The 22,964-nt window shown below is 38.8% G+C and overlaps 2 protein-coding genes and 1 non-coding gene across 6 annotated transcripts; 1 reads left to right on the forward strand and 2 right to left on the reverse strand.

The window, feature by feature from the left end:
- Positions 1 to 2,960: 2,960 nt before the first annotated feature.
- LOC140321915 (U11 spliceosomal RNA) lies at positions 2,961 to 3,096 on the reverse strand. The gene has a single exon (XR_011919041.1). It is a non-coding gene; the product is annotated as a U11 spliceosomal RNA (small nuclear RNA).
- Positions 3,097 to 3,470: 374 nt separating this feature from the next.
- Positions 3,471 to 11,189, forward strand: TAF12 (TATA-box binding protein associated factor 12). Of its 3 annotated transcripts, XM_072421177.1 has the most exons (7): positions 3,618 to 3,769; positions 5,679 to 5,760; positions 8,437 to 8,694; positions 9,277 to 9,354; positions 9,435 to 9,549; positions 10,323 to 10,411; positions 10,916 to 11,189. In XM_072421177.1, the coding sequence occupies exons 2-7, from the start codon at positions 5,692 to 5,694 to the stop codon at positions 10,949 to 10,951; spliced, it is 645 nt and encodes a 214-aa protein (XP_072277278.1). In that variant the 5' UTR covers positions 3,618 to 3,769; positions 5,679 to 5,691; the 3' UTR covers positions 10,952 to 11,189. The 3 variants fall into 3 exon arrangements, with proteins under 3 accessions (XP_072277289.1, XP_072277283.1, XP_072277278.1); XM_072421188.1 differs by lacking the exons at positions 3,618 to 3,769; positions 5,679 to 5,760 and adding an exon at positions 3,471 to 3,604; XM_072421182.1 differs by lacking the exon at positions 5,679 to 5,760 and having other exon boundaries at positions 3,612 to 3,769.
- Positions 11,073 to 16,005, reverse strand: RAB42 (RAB42, member RAS oncogene family). 2 transcript variants are annotated; one of them, XM_072421205.1, is made up of 3 exons: positions 15,419 to 16,005; positions 11,727 to 12,132; positions 11,073 to 11,248 (listed from the first exon to the last, which is right to left on the reverse strand). In XM_072421205.1, the coding sequence occupies exons 1-2, from the start codon at positions 15,631 to 15,633 to the stop codon at positions 11,730 to 11,732; spliced, it is 618 nt and encodes a 205-aa protein (XP_072277306.1). In that variant the 5' UTR covers positions 15,634 to 16,005; the 3' UTR covers positions 11,073 to 11,248; positions 11,727 to 11,729. The 2 variants fall into 2 exon arrangements, with proteins under 2 accessions (XP_072277306.1, XP_072277299.1); XM_072421198.1 differs by lacking the exon at positions 11,073 to 11,248 and having other exon boundaries at positions 11,491 to 12,132; positions 15,419 to 16,001.
- Positions 16,006 to 22,964: the final 6,959 nt, after the last annotated feature.

Here is a 22,964-nt window from a genome sequence, read left to right on the forward strand (position 1 = left end):
GCATTGTGTATTATAAACAAATGCCATTTTAATTAAAATACTTTTTTCTGCATATCAGGCCTGCTGATATCCTGCAGCTATTTTGCAGTCACTTAATCACTACAGATAGGTGTCTATTAAGAATGGAATTTTCATTGTGGCTTTTCTGATATTGTCAGCAGCAGACCATACCTGAAAAGTGTGGTAAAAAGGCAACGTATATACTCAATGAGAAGCTAATGACAGGGTGACTACATAGGAGAATTATTATGAGACAGCAACAGAGCGTTGTCACCCTAATTATAGAGGATGCCTAAATAAAGACCATCATTACACAGTATTTATATAGCACCAACATAATACACAGCACTGTACAAGGCCCATACTCATGTTACTAGCTGTCCCTCAAAGGGGCTCACAATCTAATGTCCTTACCACAGTCATATTAAGGCAAGTCAATTACCCCACCTGCATGTTTTTGAAATGTGAGAAGAACCCCCGGGCAAACTCCATGCAGATAGTAATATGTTAAGAAATACATGAGATTTTAGTAATGGGTTTACATATATTTTAAATCTCAGCTTCAGGCTCAGAAGGTCTGCATTAAGTTTTCTGGTTATCTAATATTCCTCCACAAACAATGTTCTAGAAAACATGGAAGGGATTCCTTAAAATCATTTACTATCAGTTGGCAAATGTTTTCAATCCTGGATCAGATTCATTCCAGGTTTGTTGGATGACCCAGGGTTTCTGATAAATCTTTAATAAATTACTTCCTGTGTAACTCCTGGGATTTTCCCAGTCACTGAGAAGACTAAAATAGATTGGGTTGACAGAACCCCTGGCCCTGCAAGCTTTAATTCAACTAAAATACATAATGTGCTTTAGGTTTCCTCTGCAAACAAACCCCCAGAAAACAACTTTCCTTTATCCCCATAGCAATACATCCAGAACTTTTCCAACCTCACAGTGATTCTTGACCTGAACCTGGCCATTGGGTCCAGGATCTATAACTAAGGAAATTCGATAAACAATCATTGGCTCAGGGACAACTCAACTACTGTCAGCAAACAGATCCCCAACATGCCATTTTTTAAATATATGGCATCCTTCTGAATCATTTGTCCCTTCAAAAATCATAGAGACTGGTAGGGCCTCCATGAGCCAATAGCAATTTGTGCCTCAAAGTGACCCCAATGATCTGTAAGAATGACATTCTTCCCACTGACCACCACACTAATATACCGTGAGTGGTGGATAATATTACTATCGGGGGTTCCCTATGACCTGAAAATTAAAGTTTGAGGAAGGCTAATCTAGGCAGGTCAAGCTTTAAAAGCTTGCAAAATGACTTTGACCGGAGTTTAACTTTAGGAATTGCTTTTGCTGCTCAAGATAAAAGACACATGGGGTATTTGTACCAGATGACACAAATTTCTCTACATTTTGCATTAAATATTAAGCAGAACTTCCACAAATACCTGTTTACCCCCACTCACACCCTTGTTGCCTTTTCCTCCCCCCTCATTCTGTCTTTGAACCCCCATTCCATCTCTTCTCTTTTGTTCTAGTTGTATTGTTTTCCCTTTTCAGATGGATGTAGATCATCTAACCTCATCTAGCACAACACAAGAGGTGTCAACAATCTGTACAGTAAGTAAAGCTTTATGAATGATCGTGCCACTGCCAGGTTCATAGCATTTCAAATTTGTGAGTTGTTCTGAGAAAAGCATCATCACTAATATATATATATATATATATATATTGTATATACTACTACTGTCACATATAATGCATCTTATGTGGATCTAAGCACTGCCATTGGGTATTTTACCATTCAATCTTTTCGAGTGGCTTAGAGGGCATCATTGATAATGCTTTTATGCATAGGGAAGCCTTAAAGTGGAGTTATCACCACATTTCTACTAATAAATGAAGGGTGGCTCTCTCTTTTATATTTATTCAAGAAAGCGACAAGATTAATTGGGACACTTGAGGCACATGCTCTGGATAAATATTTACCAACATGATAAGTTTTTTGTAGTTCATATTTATTGAAGCTCTGGTGGTCACTTAAGTGGTGTCAGGTTACATTATAACTTTTTTTGTAGTGGGTTCAATTACTATATTGTAGCCACCCCGCTCTTTCTAATATAGTAGGGATGCTGCAATTTGTAGGATAATGATTTCAAGTTGTTCCTTAGAAAATAAGGATACCACCATAATGATTTTGCTACCTAGGGCTAACATAATTGGTAAATGTCTCTAAGAAAGTGCCCTGGGCTAATATTTATTCATAAAATGTTTCAGGCAGTTGTTTGATTTGGAGGTAACCTACAAACATATGGAATAGCAGTTTGTTTGCTTGGATGTTGTTTCCGATGTTCTCCGTTACTGTTTGACACTAATTTCAGATCTGGGGAAGCTCTATACACTTTAAGGATTATCCAGGCTAAAGTAAGCTTTAAATTTCTTTTTTGGAATTGTTAATAAAAATTCTATATTATAATGAAGTTATAATGAAACGTGTCAATGTTCAGATGTTGAGATGAAGTATGAACTTTGTATATCACTGTTTTTTTTTGCTATGAGCAGTTTGTTTTTAATAAATCAAATCTACGTATGGTTTTACTATTTATGTATTGTTGATTATGTAATAAAGTATATGTGTTTTGTAATCCAAATGGTATATTTATCCAGAGAATGCACCTCAAAAGTCTCAAATATTCTTGTTGCTTTCTTGGATATTTGTAATTAGTTATGTGGCACTTCTGTACTATAATATACACAGCTGCAACGTCTTTTTTATTTACCCCACTAGGGAAGACATGCTAGTCTGACCTACATATTAGGACCACCAACGAAATATGTAATATAGCTCAAAGCTTCTCAGTGGCAATCCTTCAATGGCAGCATCCATACAATATAGACCGCATCGCAACATTCTATAGAAGTCGTGTTCTATCTTTTACCGGTATAATGTGGACGCCCAGAAAAGGATCACAGGCAGTCCGAATTCTAAAAATTATGCTTTCGAAATCTCTTGATGACGATTCCGCACCGCAGTCCCTAAAAATAGGAACCAGCGATGTGTCACACAAGACACAAGCCCTTTTTAACATTTCAACGGTCCAAAATAAGGGCAGTGTGTGCGAGGTTACCAAACAACATATGGCGACTCTAAATTATTTATTGAACACATCAACAATTTAATATATTAATCATATTATAAGCATCTGAATAATAAATATAAATGTTTTATTATTGCTATACTTTAATAATTTACTAAAAAATACATTTTTGTCTAGCAACTTGTCCTATGCAAATCAAAACTTGAAGCAAAGGATCACGGGAAGCTTTCTGGGAGGTTTATTGTTTCACAAAAAAACAAAGACTACGGTATTGTTTCTCTTCGTCACGTGCTAAATATGTAAATGAGCAGATGCTTACATCTTACTTCCGCAGATTAGTGGGCAAACGTTGTCTGCTGATTCATATCATTAGCAACGCCATACAGACCGGCTCAAGTTTATAAAGTTATTGAAGAAAAAAAAAAAATTGGGGCTGCGCGTGTGCAGAGGTGTGACCAGGTGACGTATTTCCGGAGAGCGAGCAAGCAGAGTAGGTAAGAAGATTGGGAGCGTTGTTTTGTTGTGTTTGCGGCTGTGGGAGCTCCGTACTTCGGTGTAATTACCGGGTATGGGTATGGGCTGCTGCCGGTATCGTCACGGCCATTTCTAGCCCAGCCTGACATGTGTGGGTGAACTCTCCGGGCTATTACGTTCCAAATGTTAGTAAGCGGGGTTTATGTTCAGTGTTTTATTTTTTAATGCTGGTTATATGGAATATGAAGTGTGCGAGCTCCTAGGAGGGGATGAGACACACAGGGGGCCCTATCGGGCTGTGGAGATCACCGAACAGATACTTCAGCCGGTACCGTAACTACTGCCAGCATCAGTGAGCGGAACCATCGGGGGTTCGGTGTGACCGAGACAGACAGTGCGGATGTGGCTGTGATCGGTGCTGTGCATCTCACATGGCACGGCGGAGGAGACATTATTAATCATAAAGATCAGGAGTCTGTGACCGCACACATTCTGAGCTGTGTAAAGCACACACACACACAACTTTCCTACCGAGCACAGCAGATAGATCTAAGAGGTGCAAATAGCAAGTTTATATTTTCCTTCTCTGTGTGATCCCTGCATCCTCCCATACCAGATCACTGCTTAAAGAAGAACTAAATTGATAAATGCCAATGTTTTTGTTCCTACGTCACCCAACCCAGACGCAATATCGGGTGACATAGGTTTAAAAAAAAAAAACCCCACGTAGAGGCTCCCAAGAGCCTACCGGGGTGCTCCCATTCATTCTCGACCACCTAGGCCAGCAAACTTTTTGGGCCACGAGGCCATTTCAGGGGTAGCCAGGAGCACACTAGGGCTGACTCCCTCTCGAGTCCTGCCCTAATGTGTCCGTCCCCCACCAGGAAGGTCCTCTGAAGGGAAATCCCTCTCCTCCGCAATGCATACAGAGGAAAGGGAATGTTCCCTATTTACCCCGGCTGGGTGTTAACGCCGGCCGCGGTAAATAGGTAAGAGAGCCACAACACGGAGGCTCAAGAGCCGCATTCGGCTCTGCTAGTTTGTTCCAGCTCTGCCGTAGGTTGCCGGCCAGGATTAGACCGGAACAAATTACTGGCTAGGCGGTATCTGGCCTAAAGGCCGGAGTTTGCTGACCTCTGGCCTAGGCGATCGAGAATTAGGGGGTGGTGCTGCTGCACCCCCCTTTTTCTTTTTTTTTAAGTTGTTGCACTTAAAAAAAAACAAACAGAATCTTTACCTTACATAAAATGGTTGTCTACCCTTTTATTTAGAGTGAAATTTCTGAGTTTAGGTACGCTTTAAATTGCTGCATTACAAGCTGAGAGATGGTAGAGAATCAGATGTGCAATGCAGGTAGCCCACAATCACATCCTGTATATGTTACTTTAACTTGTTACTGTTAATTGAAGTAATGATGATATGTTTGGAGATTATCAAAGTTGAAGGAAATAAAAAAAAACATTACAATAAAGTTTTCATTAGCACACTACACAACAGTTCCTCTAAACGCAAATACAAAAATCACTGTTTTATAGCCCATCTTTTGCACGAGTGCTGTGTGTGCAATAATGACCACCATGTGCCATGGTATGAGATGGAAAGAAGACCTCTTGCATGTTCTTATCTGCCATCTAATGTAGAGGAAAGGGAGAACTGAACTGAATTGTTTCTCCAAGACTGTTTTATATATATATATATATATATATATATACATACATACATACATTGGTGTTTGGTTCAGAGAGGAATCTTTATGTGTTGAGGAATCTTTATATATCTTTATTGCTTTACCTTGTATATGATTTGCACTTTATTCTTGACCCTTGTTTTATCCGTTGCATACACTAGATGGATGACATAATCCACACAAATGTATTAAGGATGGTTTCCAGTTAGTCCTGATTGGACTTAGTTTCAGGCAAAATATTTTTCAAGCTTCTATAAAGTTTTTAAGCCAGGAGCCTTTGTTAATAGCAAGTAGAGGTGAGCCAGTGGCAGAAAAGATTGCCCCCGATAGCCTCCAAATTTTCTTTGTTGTATATGTTTGTTGCAGCACCCAAATCGTTAGACAACTTATGATGTTATTGTTCACAGAAGGCCAGTGACCATGGCGTGTGTAGTGAACGGTCCCACCGCCGTGTGTGATGTCATTACAGAGCTAGATACTCAGCTGGCTGTAAGTAAAAAGCGTGTGAGCATGAGCCGCGGTATAGTAATCCCAAGTGTCTCTGTGCTGTACAGCCTTATTAACCATCTGCAGTGCAATAATGTGTGTACTAAAATAAACATGCTTCACTGTGTATCGCTGAGTATCTGCCATAGACAATCCCACCAAATAATTATTTCTCTTCTGTATAGTTAAGCTGTGCTCAAAATAGTATGATCTCGTTAAAATGGGACCACAATGATTAAAATGGCCAAGCAAACCAGCCACAAACACTGTATATATTATTTATTCATAATTTTTTTTTTTGTAGACTAGGACAATAATAACAAAAAAAGTTTACATTTTCAATACCTATTTTACCCTGCTCAACCGTTAAAAGATGGAAAAGTAATTTTGTACAGGAATACCAGGATCTGCATTGTATCTCACATTCAATGAGATTTTCATATGATTTAATAGTGGTGGGCAGGCAAGTTGAGTAACAGGAACTATAAGGACCAATATTTGTTGTTTTATTTTACATATAGGTCTGTAATGTTTCACAGGTCTCTAAATCACTTAGAAGTGACCTTTGGCTCTGCCAGGAGTAAAAAGAACCATTGAGAATTCGCTCAGTGTTTAATGCAGAAATTTCCAGCTGGGAATAAATTGTAGGTGGTGGCAGCCCCTGTATTGTGACCCAACTCTTCAGTAATTACCCAAATTAGCTTGGTGGTTGCTGAAAAGTGCCGGGTTGTGCACCCATCTAAAATGGGGCTAGGGAGAAATCTGTCACCCCTCTACTTGGTACTGATGGTCATTGTCACCAACCGAGGAGAACTCAACATTTTTTAATTGTCCCCTTAACTACAGATGAGGAAAGATCTAATGGGGACAACAGTACGATAGCGGTGTTTCTAAGAATTTTCGATTGCATTTCCATGAGCGTATTTCATTGATGGTAAATGGCTGAAAAATAAACTGACAGCATTTAATCCTTTGCTACGCTATTCAAAATTACAAAATAAGTTTTAGTTATAAAAATCATTCAAACTTTGCAAGCCAAGGGGATGAGCAATAGAAGTCCAATGTCAGTTGAGAGTTGCTGACTTTGTGTACTTTGTGCAGGGGAAACAAAAATGCTGGATTGGGAAGCATTATTGGGATTTCTATTGGAAAAATAGGTAATGACGGTGTGTGGGTATCTTAATAGCCGTTGCTGCCTAAGACCTTGAATCTAACATCAAAGTTACTGATGTACACTAGCCTGTAGGAACCTGAAAAACTGGCATACTCAGTGTTTTCCCCATGAATCTTTTTAAGTTGGGTGGGTAGAAGCTGTAGGCGGGTGGTGACCTCTGTATTGTGACCCAACTTTTCATTAACCACCCAAAAACAGCAGGATGGTCCCTGAAAAGTGCGGGGTGGTGCGCCCAGGGTCAAGAGGCTGGGGAGAACACTGATATTGTACTACAGAAATCACACAACAATGTGTTTGTTATATTCTTATTGACCAATATAGTTTTTTCTCTGCTTGTTTTGTTGTTGTCAAAGTCTGTGGTCAGATGGCAGATTGTCAGGGCTGCTTTATTGTTTCAATTTTCCTGTTAAAGTTTTTGGTGGTTGGTTCTCACCATTTGTTTTATTTGTGTTCCTGATGAAAGACCATGGTTAGATCTTCAGATTATCCAGTGATTATCCAGTGCAGTATTGACAATTATTTATTTGTTTCATTGGTTACGTTGTTCTCTCAAATAGTAGTTGACTATTGCACACCTACAGTAAGTTAGCTGACCCACATGGCTTAAAGTTTCTGAAAACATGTTGGATCAATAAGCTGGAAATGCTTCGAGAACCTTTTCAGGAATGTGCAGTTAAAGTTTGAAACTATATTCAATCTTAATTTTAACTGAGATTATTAACTGGTCCTGATATTTGGAGGGATGTGTGTTGTGTCTATCTTCCTTTGAACATACCTGGAAGGAATGCGATTATTAACCTTATTTTTCTTATCAGGTAGCATGTTCATAACACTGAGAGAATGGTGACGTCTGTAAAGTCCTTTGGGCAGCCAAATTTATGTTTTCTGTGTATGTAAGGGCAATTTTTTTGTGGAGTGTGGAAGGGTGAGACTTAACCAATGCTGCCTGTGCACCCAGTGGAAAGGTTTATTCTTTATTTGTCCTGGTAACCCATCTTACAAGACAGAAATTGAGGGTAAATCCTATATTTTAGTGCTGTCATTTAAGCAAGAAGTGGGGAATATTTAGTCTAGCTGCCTTTGTTTCCTTCTGACACTTTTCACACTCAATTCTTACAAATATGGTTGGTCCAACACAAATGTTTAAATAACATTTAGTTGCAAATATTCAGTGTCTAGGCCATTTGGATTTGTTGGTTCCTCAGAAATTTGTGGTGGTGCCTCGCTCAGGCTAGCTGTTTGTACTTTGTTTATGTTGTATGGGTGTGCTTGAATATATTGCACCTTTAATTTCCATTGGGCTGTTTTCTATTTGGAGGATGGATGTTGACAGTGAGATACAATTAGTAGGAAAGTAATGTCCTGGAATACAGATTTTTTTTTATATTTGTACAGATTAAAACATTGATTTGTGCTTATTTTCATTTATTATTATTGTTTATTGGATATATCTGTACAAAAGGGTTCTGTGCATTGTGTCATACTTATTTTTACTGTTTTCCCAGCTTCTCGGGCCTGGGCCCCACACCCCCAAACAACGTGCTGACGTATCTCGGTTGGGTGAGCTGAGGAGTAAAGCGCTCCAGATTATGAACCAGTTCGGAGCTTCCACACTCATCAATCTGTCTAACTTTTCAACTTCCTCCACCATGTCTGCCTCAGCCACTGTGAAACAAGAGCAAACAATGCCTAACAGCACAGCAGGAAGCAAAGTACCTGGCACAGCACCTGGAGGGGGACGAGCAAGTCCAGATGCCAACCAGGTAAGAGGTTTTATGATAAACTACTGCCGGGTCTGTTGGAGGCAAGGATCCCCTATTTTCCATTTGTGAGTTGCATCAGCTGTCTCATCTGAATGTAAAAGTTTACTTTATTTAGTGTAAATCACTTTGCTCATAGTTTACACTCCCAATTATACTTGCATTTCCCAGTCCCCTCCACATACATCCAGAATCCTCCCCAGAAGAGCAGGGCTTCCTAGTATACAGTAGGGGGGAGCATATGACCTCTGACATGTGACAGCATGGTCTGAGCAGCCAATTACCAGGCCAGATCATTCAATGCCAGATCGAAACAGGGAAGCTCCAACAGAGAAGCTTTAGGAAATGTGGCTTTTTAAGCACCAAAACCTAGATGGTGGCTATGCATACATTTTTTGAAGGTTTGTACTAAATGTAAGGTACTCTTTGAAATTGTGTTGTGTTAGGGATTTCTTGTGTTTCCCATTTTAATTTTCCTGGTGTGTGTGTAAATGTGTGTGTGTGTATGTATGTGTGTGTATATATATATATATATATGTAAAATGTACACACATACAAATGTAAAATCTTATTCCTGTGTTTCAGGTATTAACCAAGAAAAAACTACATGATTTGGTCAGAGAAATTGATCCAAATGAACAGTTAGATGAAGATGTGGAGGAGGTAAGATATTAACATACACAACTTGACACTTTTTTTCACTGAACTGGCATAGTATCCCATGGTTATTTCTCTTGTTCCAGATGTTGCTGCAGATAGCAGATGATTTCATTGAGAGCGTGGTGTCTGCAGCTTGCCAACTAGCCCGACATCGTAGATCAAACACATTGGAAGTTAAGGATGTTCAGCTTCATCTAGGTACATTTTGGTTTTTGTGCTCTGCTTTGCTTTGAGGATTCAGTTTAACATGTTAAAAAAATAACATTTCTATTGAAGTGCCTGATTATTACAGTTTATTTGTGCAGAGTTTACATTATTGTATTTTTTTTTCAAATGACAATTGCACAAAATCCTTAATTTTTAGTCAGATTGTGATGTATGGAATGTCCATTCTGCACCTTCATAATATAACTCAAAGCTCTAGTTTAAAAGTCTTTGCTCAAAGTGTATGTAGTTTTTTTTTTTTTTTTTTTTTTTTTTTTTTTTTTTTTTCCTTTTGATTAGCATGGTGGATACTTAACATTTTTGTCTATTCAAAAGATTTGCTTCCACATCCTCAACAAGTGTTCCCATTGGAAGATGTTCCCTCTATAGTTGTTCTAGCAACAACCTTAAATTTTGCATCGTTTTTCACTTTCAGGCCCAAAAATGTTGGTCACCAGGAACAAAGGAGAGAATAGGCTCCCTAAATTAACCCAGACAGCAATAATAATTACAAGGTTTTTAACTCGTTAACATTGAAAAACATCTTTGGATTTGGAAACACTTTAAGTGATGCAGATTTATTATCTATTGAGCTTGGATAGTTGTGTTGAGCATAAATCTCACAATGGACTCTTCCACACAGTAACCGTGATCTTGACTTTATATACATGTGACTTGACGATTTGATGAAAAGAACTTCTATAAATAGAAATTTAACAGTTTTACGTGTTCAAAGCCGGGTACTAACTTTTTTATCATCTACCCAGAACGACAGTGGAACATGTGGATCCCAGGATTTGGATCAGAAGAGATCAGACCCTACAAGAAGGCTTGCACAACTGAGGCCCACAAACAGGTAAAGGGGCTTGTTATGATCTGCCGAGGATTTAAATGTAAACATACTGTAGATTTCATTTTGGAAAACATATTTTCATTCATATGTGGAATCAGAGAAGTCACAAAACTCATTAGTAAAGAGTTCTGCATTGAATGGTCTCAGCCTGTTCAGTGTATTAGGTAAAAGATCCCTTGGGACTGCTAAAGATTGTCCATGCTTGCGACATAAGAAAGATCTGGGTGTACTTGCTGTAGGGCTTGTACAATGCTAAAGGACTATAAATATTCATCAGAAGGAAGCATTTAGTGTAACTAAATGCTTCCTTCTGATGACTTTCTATCGATATATTTTAATGCTGTCAATTATTTTACCCACACACTTTATAAAAATGGTCACATTTTTTAGAACTTTAAACCTGTTTAGTATTTATATAGTAGAGATAATTAATAGTTTACTAACAAACACCACAGATAAAATTCTCTAATCTTCTAATAAACATGTGTCTGGTTTATTCCTCTACAGAGAATGGCTCTTATTAAGAAGACACAGAAGAAATAGACAACATTGTTTTCTCTGTCAGCATTCCCATGTTGACGCCATGATTCTGCAATAAACTGATGCAGATGCCACCTCTTCAGAGAAGAGCCTCATTTTTGGACAGAGACTGCACATCTAGTAATGTAGACTTGCCTTTATTAGTCTTGCATTACAGAACCCTCTGGCAGGGGAAGTGTTACTGTCGTTTTCTTTTTGTATATATAACAGAAAGTGGTTTGATTAAAGATTGTTGTTGTAATTCATGCTTGGTCTTTCTTGGTCTCTGGTTTCTATGGTAATTTCACACAATGTGTCTGTCTGAGGAAACCAAAAATATATCAGAGAACAGCTTTGTTTAGTAAACCTTAATGGGAGTTCATGTGAAATAGAACAGATTGACAAGTATGCATGTAAAATTACTCGTACAGAAATGTGATCCCAAATGTTAGTGATTAGCCCTCATAGGCTTAAAGAGAACTATTCACTAAGGGATATTTCTAATATTCTGAACACTTGAATTTTTATATTAGTGCAGACATACTGTTTAAGATTTTCTAATATTTCAGTTACTAATCACTTTTATTCTTTACTTGTAAGTGCAGAAGCTCGGGGTAAGGCTTAGCAAAGGCCTTGGAGATATAGATGCAGTATATGGTGTATTAACAACCCAACAATAAGCTGGTATTTCTGCTCTGCCAGGGAAATAGTACCACCAAAAACCAGTACATAATTACAACAGTACAAATACATAAATATCCATAATACGTATGGTATTACAACAAAATGTGCATCCTACTTTTTAGCATATGCAAAGTGTCCTCTGTCTCTGTGTCTCTTCGCCTGCTGACCATCCCACCATGCTGTGCTCCATTGGTGTGTGTTTTTCTTCTGTTGTTGCTCTTAGCAGCTCTCTGCAGATCAGAGAAAGAGCTGCGGAAACATTGCTGCCAGTTCGTGCAGATGTTTCTAAATATGGAGCATTTATGGAATTTGCCAAATTTTGTGCCTCCTCTCGAGTGACATCTCTCAGGTCCCGTAAATCACTTTTGGTCCCCAGCAGCAAGAAAAGCAGAGGACGAGGTTGGGCCCGCTCTGTCACTTCCTGGTGCCAGTTTTGGATGTTTTCAAATGACTTCCGTGACGAGAGGTCAAATAGGAAGATAACACAAGCAGCATTTCTGTAGTAAGATCTTGTTACAGCCCTAGAAGCAAAATATAAAAATTTGACTGGTGTAGAATATATTGGGTTGTTATGTAGGCATCAATAAAAGTCTATCATTTGACTAGAGAGTAACTACTCCTTTCCAATGGCAAAGCCAATTAATAAATACAGGAGCTTCTTTTGGTTTTGGTTTTGATATTCATGTATCCCATGTGTGCCATATGTGCTCCATGCATAATTCTTCTTGGTTAATCAAAATCTGGTAACTCTAAAAAAGTGGATCTTTATCATCAGGTCAGTATAGACAGCTCCCATATTTCTAACCTGAGTGTTCACCCGACCAGGGAGAAAGCAGTATACAGACTGCCGGATGTAATGTGCTTATAATGCCTATTCACTTATTCTTCAATAAATCTCTGACCTAGAAAATGAAAATGTTTGACCTGCATAATTGTTTTTTAATAAATGTTATTTTTTGGATAATTGATTTAATAAGCCCGTTGTCGCAATTGTTTCATGGTGTCTGAATGCTTCTAGGCAACATTCATCTCTATTATTGGGCTGTTACAACTACACGTCATAATGAAAGCTGCTAACAGGCTTTTCAAAATTTGTAAGTAGTGTTAAAGCTTAGATAACCTGCTAGCAGCTTATTTAAAGTGACAGAACTCATTAAAATCCCTGTTTAATGCTGGAGATCAAGGTTTTTAAAGCCTTAGAAAGCTTTGTAAAATGCTTTGTGATGACTCTTTAAACAAGCTGCAGTGTGTAAGACCTGCAAAAAAAGAAATATTGGTTGCCTTTCTAATCTGTAGAATCATTCATATGATGAGCTCTGTTTTTTGCTGCATGTTTGTTACTGGTAACCAATGCAGACAGTATTTAGGCAATAGGCAGTCAGACAAAAGCATTTTTTGAAGCAATGGCAATGGTGATATGTAGGTATTTGCAAACTAGGCAGCCGCCTACAGCACCACTAGCTGTTACAGAGCATCAGAGTGGATTGAGGAACTTCAAGAACCTTGGGAGTTGATTAAGTTATCACTTGTAATTTGACTTAAGTCCAAATAATCCTTCAAAAATTTACTGTAACTTTGTAATTGTCACATATTTTCATCACTATGCTGGGCTTTCTTGTAATGACTAAAAAGCATGTGATGTGGAATACATATATCCAGCATATCAAAGGTTTGTATGGTTGATGGTCTTCAGTAAATAATAGCCAAATGCATGGTTTAAAAAAAAAAGGCTGGTATGTGGTCGAAGTTTTATTTAAATTGATCTCTTATACATTTCTATCTAAAACAACTACCTACTCAATCAATTTTTTTAAATTTTAAAAAGGGCTGGGGGTTACACATGCCAGCTGCCATACAATAAGTCCATCTTTATTAGTTTCTTTTATAACTATGGCTTTTTGTGTAAAATGGACACACATCTTTGTTGTACACCGGATAGTAATCACAAAAGTGTTAAGGCTCTGATAAATCCTGGGAGGTCAGTCCTCTTATCTAATAAGGATTTTAATACCTGCCAAAGCCTTTATAAAATAGGAAATAGAGCAGAGCTGAGTCATATCCTAAGGTGGGTGGGGAGGAATACAGTTATCTGTCAGATGACATAAATTACAGTTATCTGCAGAAGGAATCCAGACTGATAAAGGCATGCACAAGCTAGTAATTCTATTTTGTCCTGTATAGTTTTCATTTATTCAGACTCCTATCTAATTCTTTCATAAAGACATCTTGTATCCTGAATTTGCACTGTTATGTCTTTCAGTCTTATTTACTAAATCTCATCATCTGTAGATGTGTACAAATATCCAATATAGATTTCTAAAAAGGAATCCTACAAAACACTGTTAAAAATCATGGTAATTGTAAAAGGTTCTAGGAACATCAATAATGTGCATTTACCCATAGCAATGAGTCAGATTTCATTAGTTATCCAGCAGGGCAATGTGATTACACACAAAGACCAGATCTCATCAGTTTGTGTTTACATTTACATCATTCTCTACTCCAGTAAATGGTAATAAGGAAACAGTTGTAACTGAATCTGTTAAATAGAGATAACATGGTGGACATTTTACACATGACATGTACCACCACAGTAGCACATATAAAACCCAATCCAAACCTATAGAAGAGAGGACAGTCAACTACAATCTTTCTTCCCAAGTATGTTACAGGAAAACCTTTTGTAAATATAAAGGAGCTGTGGTCGCTGATTATTTTTAGTCTAAATTACTGATCGTTCTATCTAGGTATTAAAACCATTAGACAACCCAACAACTAGCATTATCAGAACAACAGATTTGCAGTTGAAGATATCTGAAGTGACCCTGTGCTCATCCCACAATGTGCAAAGTTCTTTAATGCTGGATTCAGCAATTAGTTATACTTACCTTTCATTTGCTTGTTACTTCTTTGACAAACCGGGACCCCTTGCCCCCATGTGATTGTGATTGGTGCCCAAACTGATTTCCAGGCAATGTAAGTACCTGAATGAATTGTGACCAGCAGACCTACTAAAAAACATTGTCTTTAGTTAAAAAACTAACCAAAAAAGAAAAACATTTAGGATCATACCTACCTTACTCCTGTCTTCCACATTGCCAGGTGTCCTTCCAGTAATTTGTACGCATAGCAAGTAAAATCTCGTCATTTTTAGCTGCTCTACATTGACTTGAAGTCAAAAGGCCACTTTAACCTATCTGAATGGCAATACAAGGCCTTGGGGGTGAGGGGGTCTTCAAAAAGTTTCAGCAAATTACATCACATTTACTTTGTGATGCGTTTTTTACAGCATTGAACCAACTTTTTAATGTCATCAGCAACAAAATGTTTTTGGTTGAGACCACAGCTACTGATGCGCCACTGTTGCCGCATCATAATCACATCAATCTTCTTCCCCTTAAAGCGTCCAAAAAGGTGAAAATCAGATGCAACTACATCCAGACTATAATCTAGGTGGTGTATAACCTTCCACTTTAATTGTATGAGGTATTCCAGTGTAGGGGCTTTTGCCCACAAAAGCATATGACAGAACGCTGTTCCCCTTTGGGTGTAATTTATAGGTTTCGCAGTCATCTTCACCACACCGTGACAATTCTTATACTAAACTGCAAGGTCAGCCGGCTTGTCAGACAGACTAGTCACATGACACTCAGACATAACCAATTACTACTACTCCCGCCCTCATTGTTTCTAACGAAAATATAAAAATGCGGAAACTTTTTAAAGATCATAGATATATATATATATATATATATATATTTATATATATACATTATATAAATGTATATATATAAACACTTAGCTTACCGGTATCGCTCCTGACCAGCTGTATCCCAAAACTGCAGTCTGACTTTTATTCCATCCTCTGGTTCTTCTATTCTGCAGCAAAAATCTACTCCCACTGTGGGTCCGGTGGTCTCAGTAAATTCATCATTAGTATATCTCCTCAAGAGAGAAGTCTTCCCCACTCCAGAGTCCCCTAACAGCAGGACACGAAACTGAAAGTCCCATGCACAAGCCATGTTGGAGTAGTTACCATATAAGTGAAATCTCTGCTGTCCATTTGTCTCCCTCCTAGTTATGTGTCCCCCCTCCCCAGTCTCTTTATTTGGTTCTGTCTTTTATTTCCAAGTTGCTTTCAAGTTCCTACTTGTGGATTGCATTCCTTTGTCTTGCTCAGTCAGGTTTCTGCAGAAGTTTGCAATGTGATATGTTTTCTGTTTCATAGGTACATCCTATTTTATCTTCCCTTTTTTTCAGCTGTTAAAATGTCATACCCACTAGCACATCCTTAGCTGAAGAATATGTGTTTATATGTAAACCCCAAATGAATAAGATTTAGATTGTTAAAGTGCTATTAACACTGTGTTTTCATTTTCTAGAATACGGGTTTTAGCTTTTCTTGTCTTTTGTGCTGCTTTTTTCCTCTTGGCTATTTCAGTCACTTTCTGTATATGTGTACCTACTACATCATTGGCTGCACATCAAGTGCACGTTTCAAGTACACCATACCTCCTGGTGGGGGTTCCTGTGCCATAGTAAACAGTGCAACTCAGGTCAAACTTTATTGACAAGTAGATTCCGGGAAAGGGGGATTGGGATACAGGATTAGCAAAAATTATAATAAATGGTCAGATAGTGTGGATCTGATGACTATGGGGCTTCTGGTAGTGGCTTCTGATAGTGGCCTGACAACTAAGTGACCATATAGGAAAAGGAGGTCACAATAGCACAAACAAGACACAAACAGGTCTTAATAATAGACTGTCACTTATTGTGAACAGTGGGAAAACCCAGCAAAGGCCATACCCCGAACAATAATCCACACCCACTGTGGCCAGTATTTTTGACTGGAAAGGTGGCAACCCAACCTCTCAATTAAAGACCCACCCCACTTAGTTTATCATAATCTAATGAGTAAATCCTAGCACACCCGACCAATAATAAAAATGGAAACATATTGTTCTAGTTAGGCGTGGAGCCCTACGGGTTTAGTATAACTTTGGCTTCTCTCCCGAGTGGAAGCGGATCTGAAAGTTTTAGGTTGTTCTCCTATTGACCAGCCACATTCCCCCACATAGGAGAACCGCCGGGTTAGGCGGCATTTACGGTGCCACCGTCTAATTTAGATTGTCCCCTAGTCACCTGGGAGTCGGCCCACCCCAGCTGACTGTTACCTTCCCCCTCCCCCTTAGTTATATTTGTCTCTATTTCCCATTCCGACTGGCCTGCCTGAATAGTTTTACACGCCCAAGAGTATTAACTAGTGAGTGGTACATTGTCTATATTGTTATCTGCTAGATTCTCCAGTTATAAACCTGTGAAGTACTTCTAGTTGCCAACATGTCCACTACCCACTCCTCTACCTCGCAAAGCTTGACAATCCGTACCCTTAATGCCAAGGGCCTTAATGGCCCCAATAAACGTTCTCAACTTTTATATAACCAGCATAAAGCCAGGGTCCACATTTTAATGCTTCAAGAAACACATTTTCAATCTCAAAAAATCCCAGCACTGCGTAACCGCTATTATACTACATGGCTCCATAGTGCCAACCCCGAAGGTAAATCGAAGGGCGTGTCTATAGCTTTCCATAAATCCATCCCGACCAAGATATTAGACACCTGCATTGATCCGTTAGGACGCTTTGTATTGGCAAAAATCTCCTTATGGGAGAAGACCTATACGGTTGCTTCATTCTACTCCCCTAATCAACAACCGACCTCTGCAGCGACCCAGTTTTTAACCAAGCTTAGTACATTTGCAGCAGGTGCTGTGATATTGGGCGGAGACTTTAACTTCCCTCTTGACCCGAGGGTCGACACATCTACAGGTCATTCCTCTATCTCCTACTCTAAACTGAATGGATTCAAGGCCAAATTAAATGAGTTCCAGTTGATTGATGTTTGGCGGCTTCTGCACCCTGGCGACAAGGACTACACCTTCTATTCCAACCCCCACCTTACTTACTCTCGTATTGACTATATTTTTATTAGCCATAGATTACTGGATTGGAAACCAGAAGCACGTATCGAAGGCTGCCCTTGGTCAGACCATGCCTCAGTTTCCGTCATCCTCCAGATTCCTGTTGGAGGGCTCAGAGGGTGGACATGGAAATGTAATGATTCCCTTTTTAGGGACTCGGTCTGTGCAGGAGCAGTGTTGGCTACCATAAGAAATTTTTTAAAAGACCATGAGTCTGACGAGACACCTTTACCTTTTCAATGGGAGGCTCTTAAAGCAGTACTCCGGGGGGTTTTAATCCAGCAGGGCTCTAGACTTAAGAAAATTAGATCACAAGAGATTACGCGTACACTTGATAATATTAAGGAGTTAGAAAGATTGCATAAAAGCAATATGTCCTCAGATGTATTTATTGAATTAACTTCTGCAAGAAGACGTTTACTTGACCTCTACGACCTGGCACACCAAAAGTTCAGAGATAAACATCGCAAATCTTTTTATCAATTTGGCGAGAAATGTGGCCGTCTTTTGGCGAGGGGGCTTCACCCCCGGCCAGCGGCTACCTACATCCCACAGGTACGGAACCATACGGGTGTCCCTACCTCCTTCCCGCAGGAAATATTATCTGTGTTTCAAAAATATTATGCTGAGTTATATAACATTCGAGCCTCACCGCACCCCACTACTTCCCTCCAAGATTACATAGCTTCCACTGCACTACCGGAACTAGACCCGGCAATCTCCGCTAGCTTGGAGTCTGAATTCACGGAAACAGAAGTGTCTGCGGTAATTAAAAATACTCCTGCGGGAAAGAGCCCTGGTCCTGATGGATTCACGCCCAAATTCTACAAACAATATAACGAGGCATTGGCCCCGTTCATGACTAGGGTGTTCTCATCTATATCTAATGAAAACGCTTTCCCTACTCAAAGTCTAGAGGCGCACATCACAGTCATCCCTAAGCCAGGCAAAGATATACAAGCTAAAAAATATCACAGTCAACTGCTTGAGCAAAAATACTGAAAGTATTTATAAGCCATGATGTATACCAACCATAGGTTATTTACTGTGTTCCTTTGGATTGTTCCCGGTTAATATTCAATGTATGTCCACTGTGTAAGTTTTCGGTATTGTTGACTTTGTTGTATATGTTTGAAAAACCAATAAAACGATTGACACAAAAAAAAAATGGAAACATATTACTTTTATTTTGAGTTATTTGCCTCATTGTGCAACCCTGGCTAGTGCACATGTGCGGTGACAGCATTGGTAGGACAATATGATAGTTGTGTTTGCTTGTCATATATTGCTACCTAACTACAAGTGAGATTGTCCCTACAAATCCAACACATTCCCTCCATGACAGACCTTTCTCCTTTTTTCAGAATCTCACTCAGTAATAGACCTACCCCCTCAGTGCAGACTCCCCACCAGTGACAGACCCCCAATAAAGACTTCCATGCCCAATGTAGACATCCCTGTCTGTGCCCCCATTCAATCCACACCCCCCCTCCCCCACACACACACACATACACACACCATGGGCCTATTTGGCTCAATGATAACTTTTTTTTAGAAGAAATGTGGAGATATTAAAGTTGCAGTAAAGCTTGAAAAAAGGGGTATAAACATAAGCTTACTGTTAATATAAAAACAGAGCAAATATAATTTGAAGACCACACCAATTGTGTGCAACCTGAAGTTCAATACATTTCACAGAAAATGCTGTTTCAAGGCTGGTATAGGTAAGTCAGTGGAAGTTAAAACAAAATTGATAATTGATTTCAGTGGGCATAAACTAAGCCCTGTTGGTGTTAGTGGGCATAAAATAGGCCCTATAAATAATGTAAGTTGGGGTAAAAATAAACCCCATCAATAAAGCTGTTAACACTGATAAATTATCTGTGTTTGTGGAAGTAAAATGAAAAACATGTTGGGGGGTCAGTGAGATTGTGTAATTGAATTCCAATTGTAATAGAAATCTGTGAGTTAATGCACTGTGTAAATTCTTCTAGAAAAAAAGCATAAAAAAAGCATAAACCATCTTTTCACTAAGTTATTCAACAAAATTACAGTGCATTAAAAATATAAGCAACATTAGTCATTGGTCATTAGTCATTTAACATCACAGTTAAACCTTAAACTTAAAAGCTTTTAAAAATTATTATCAGTTTGGCAGCGATACAAAGTTGGGTTAGAAAAAAAAAGGTGGTTAATTACCCATAAATACCCTCATCTGGCTGAAGTAGGTATCTCTACCTCCAGATATGAGCACATGGTGCTGGCTCCATGCCATGTCATGTCCAAATGCGTGGTAAGTATGTCCTGGACTATCCCTTATTGCAATGTGAAATTTTTTTGCCACGTGTATTTAAAGTACAGTTTGAAATTGTTTTTGTGCTTGGTTGAAATTTGGCAAACATTTGTTACAACTACAATGTGCGATCTTCTTAAGATTTACAATTAGCCATGAACGTTAGGGCCTACATTGATGGTTTGATTTTATTGATTTTTTTTATTATTATTAATATTAATATATTAAAAATTCTCCTTTAATCTGATTTATGCTTTTTATCATCAATTAATTTAATCTCTCTGGTGGTCTGAATATTAAGTATTTTTAAATGTCAAAATGGTACATTTAAAAAAAACTTATTATTTTAAATTTCCTGCCTGGTCTCACCTCCCAGCCGCACATTCCTGCTCTCCAAATGCACGGTCACACTGCCTGGCCCGGTCGGCATTTGTGTCCCCTGGCCTCGTGTTCCCCAACGTTCACACACCAGGGAGGCAGATTCTGGACGGCATCTGTGTAGTGTCGCTGGAAGACGCCGCGGGCACTGCTGGAGGATGCTGCAGGCACATGGGGACCACGTGGGGAGAAAACTCCCTGGCAATTCCACTCCGTGTGTGGCTCTGGGTTCCCATTTTTGGTATGGATAATTCACCCCGAACCACACTCAGGATTACCGCTGGGGAGGTTAAGATCAGTTACTGATGGACTGCTATGTTTATTACACATTACTAAATACCCTGATTAGTTTATTAAGACTCTAGACATGACAAAAAAAAAGTCTAACTGTACATAAAATAAACTCCTCCACTGGTGTCCTCACCACACTGTACATATGAGAAAGAGACATAGTTATCCCTGGCAAACCATACATCTGAGCTATGCTTCTGCTGCTGAGAGGTAGAATGGTGGCTCTTGTTGACTGCTGCACCTTCTCTTCTTGGCCAATTACAGAGCACCTTACAGTCTGTGACTTTATTTTTTTTTGGTCTTAATTTTAGATATGTGTATTAGAACTGTTACTTTTTACTCATAAGTGATAATGCTAGTTACATAGCTGTCATGCTGATGCCTTTAAATATTGTGTCATCAACCCCAGGCAAATATGCAGATAAAGATTTGCAATATTCAAGATCTGCATAAAGGGAGTACAAACTTCAGAAAACACTAAAGTAAAGATTCAGCAATAAAAACCAGCAAGTAGACATTTTCTTAAGGTAAGAAATGGTAGACCCCCACATTTCTTAAATCCTAAAAATGATGGCATAAACGTAAATTTGACTGTTTCGGGATAAGTGGGAATTATGCAGTCATTGTTTTATCATCTTTTCAGTGAAATTGCTTCAAGCAATGCGACAATGTGTCAAGCAACAAATGGTAGGTTCATGCATACACCACACAAGGGTAATGCATGAGTGTTTTTCATTATGTTAGGTTATGGTTTGGGTTTATCCACACATTTTGTATTGCCATATTGTTGTCATCATCATTACCCCCCCTCAATTTCCAAATCCCCCCGACATATTTCTAACTGTTTATAACGCTGTTATTCATCCCTCCCCTTAGGCACGTTGTCTTGGCATCATCTTTGACTCTGCCCTCCCATTTACCTCCAGTATTTGTGTGAACAAAGAATTATTCTTTTGACCAACACACAAACACACAATCTTCGTAATCAAATGCTGCTGGGCGATGCGGTCAGGCATCTGTTGCGGAGATGTCCCTGCTGCCTGCTCTTCACTTCTCCGACTCCACTTCTTCTGTGTCGGATGTTCATGGGTACGGCGTGCGGAGTGCTGGCCTGTGTGTGGAGGTAAGTATTGTACTGTATTAATAGAAGTCTGGACTATCTGGCCTACCCTTCCACCACATTAGGCCGGATAGGCCAGAGTCTACTGTGTGTGTATGTATGTGTATATATGTATTCTTACAATCCTCATCAACATAACAAGAAGAAGCTTACGCAGAGGTTAAACAACAACTTAGTAGAAGTAAAATAAGCCGTAAAATAAGGAGTATAAATTAGTTGAATTTGTTCCAGTTGGAGTAAAACCCATTGAGGTAAGTGATATTACAAATACGTTCTATAATTAGTGCTCCATCATAGGCTGAGCCAGATTTCCCACAAGGCAACATAGTTGTGGCCTAGAGTGCCATGGCCACTAGGAGACAACACGTAAGGTCCCTTACTAGTGCTACTTACTAGATATATAAAAATAAAATTTTAGGTAAATGTATCTATAATGAATCTGAATTCCTTTTGTTCACATTTTGTTTTTTTTCTTGTTACCAAAAAACGAAACACATTGAAAAGATCCTGTAGGGGGATTAAATGTTGCCACACAATCCAACTGTGAATCAAATGCACAACAATTAATGTGTAATGGGTCAATAAGAATGACAGAGTTAATTTCATAAGTTTTCGAAGATGCAGTGGGTTAGTGAGTCAACATGTATTACAAATAATATTTCGGGCATGCGACATGCCCCTCTGAACAATGCACCTATACTAGAACAATCATCAACCAAGCTCCACAGAAAATACCCTTCCTAACAACCATTTTTATTTAGCTGTGCAGTAACGCAGATGAAGAACAATACACCAGCAACTCCATGTGTTTTTAATACAAACTTCATCAGTCATAGGTTATTGGGCAGCGACAACATTAGGCCATCTGGGCAAAAGAAAAGTGTAAATCATTGCATGTACTTATGGTGAACTACTTAGCTCGCAATCCAGACATTCCGTAGCTATAGGATGTGCTGGTCGTTCATTTAGAAATATGAAAAATCTCTAAAATGTCTTAAAGCTTTGAAAGAAATCTAGAGGGACTGCAATGACTGGAGATCTTTGGGGCAGTGCTTTAAGAAAATATTGTGAAAAGAACCTTGAAAATATCAGATCTAGAAAATGAAAGAAAATTAAATAATAAATGTTGTACAGTGTGAAATAAGCATTACAGGCCAAAGATCCACTTTCTTGTAGTGGTATGCATCCTGTAGGTTGGTGCTGCTGTAACTTCATAGGGAGCTATCCAAACACACAGCCTCAGACAACCCAATACCACAAATTTCTGACAGTGATAATGTACTCAC

This window comes from Pyxicephalus adspersus, chromosome 1, assembly GCF_032062135.1.
Source record: "Pyxicephalus adspersus chromosome 1, UCB_Pads_2.0, whole genome shotgun sequence".
NCBI lineage: Eukaryota > Metazoa > Chordata > Amphibia > Anura > Pyxicephalidae > Pyxicephalus > Pyxicephalus adspersus.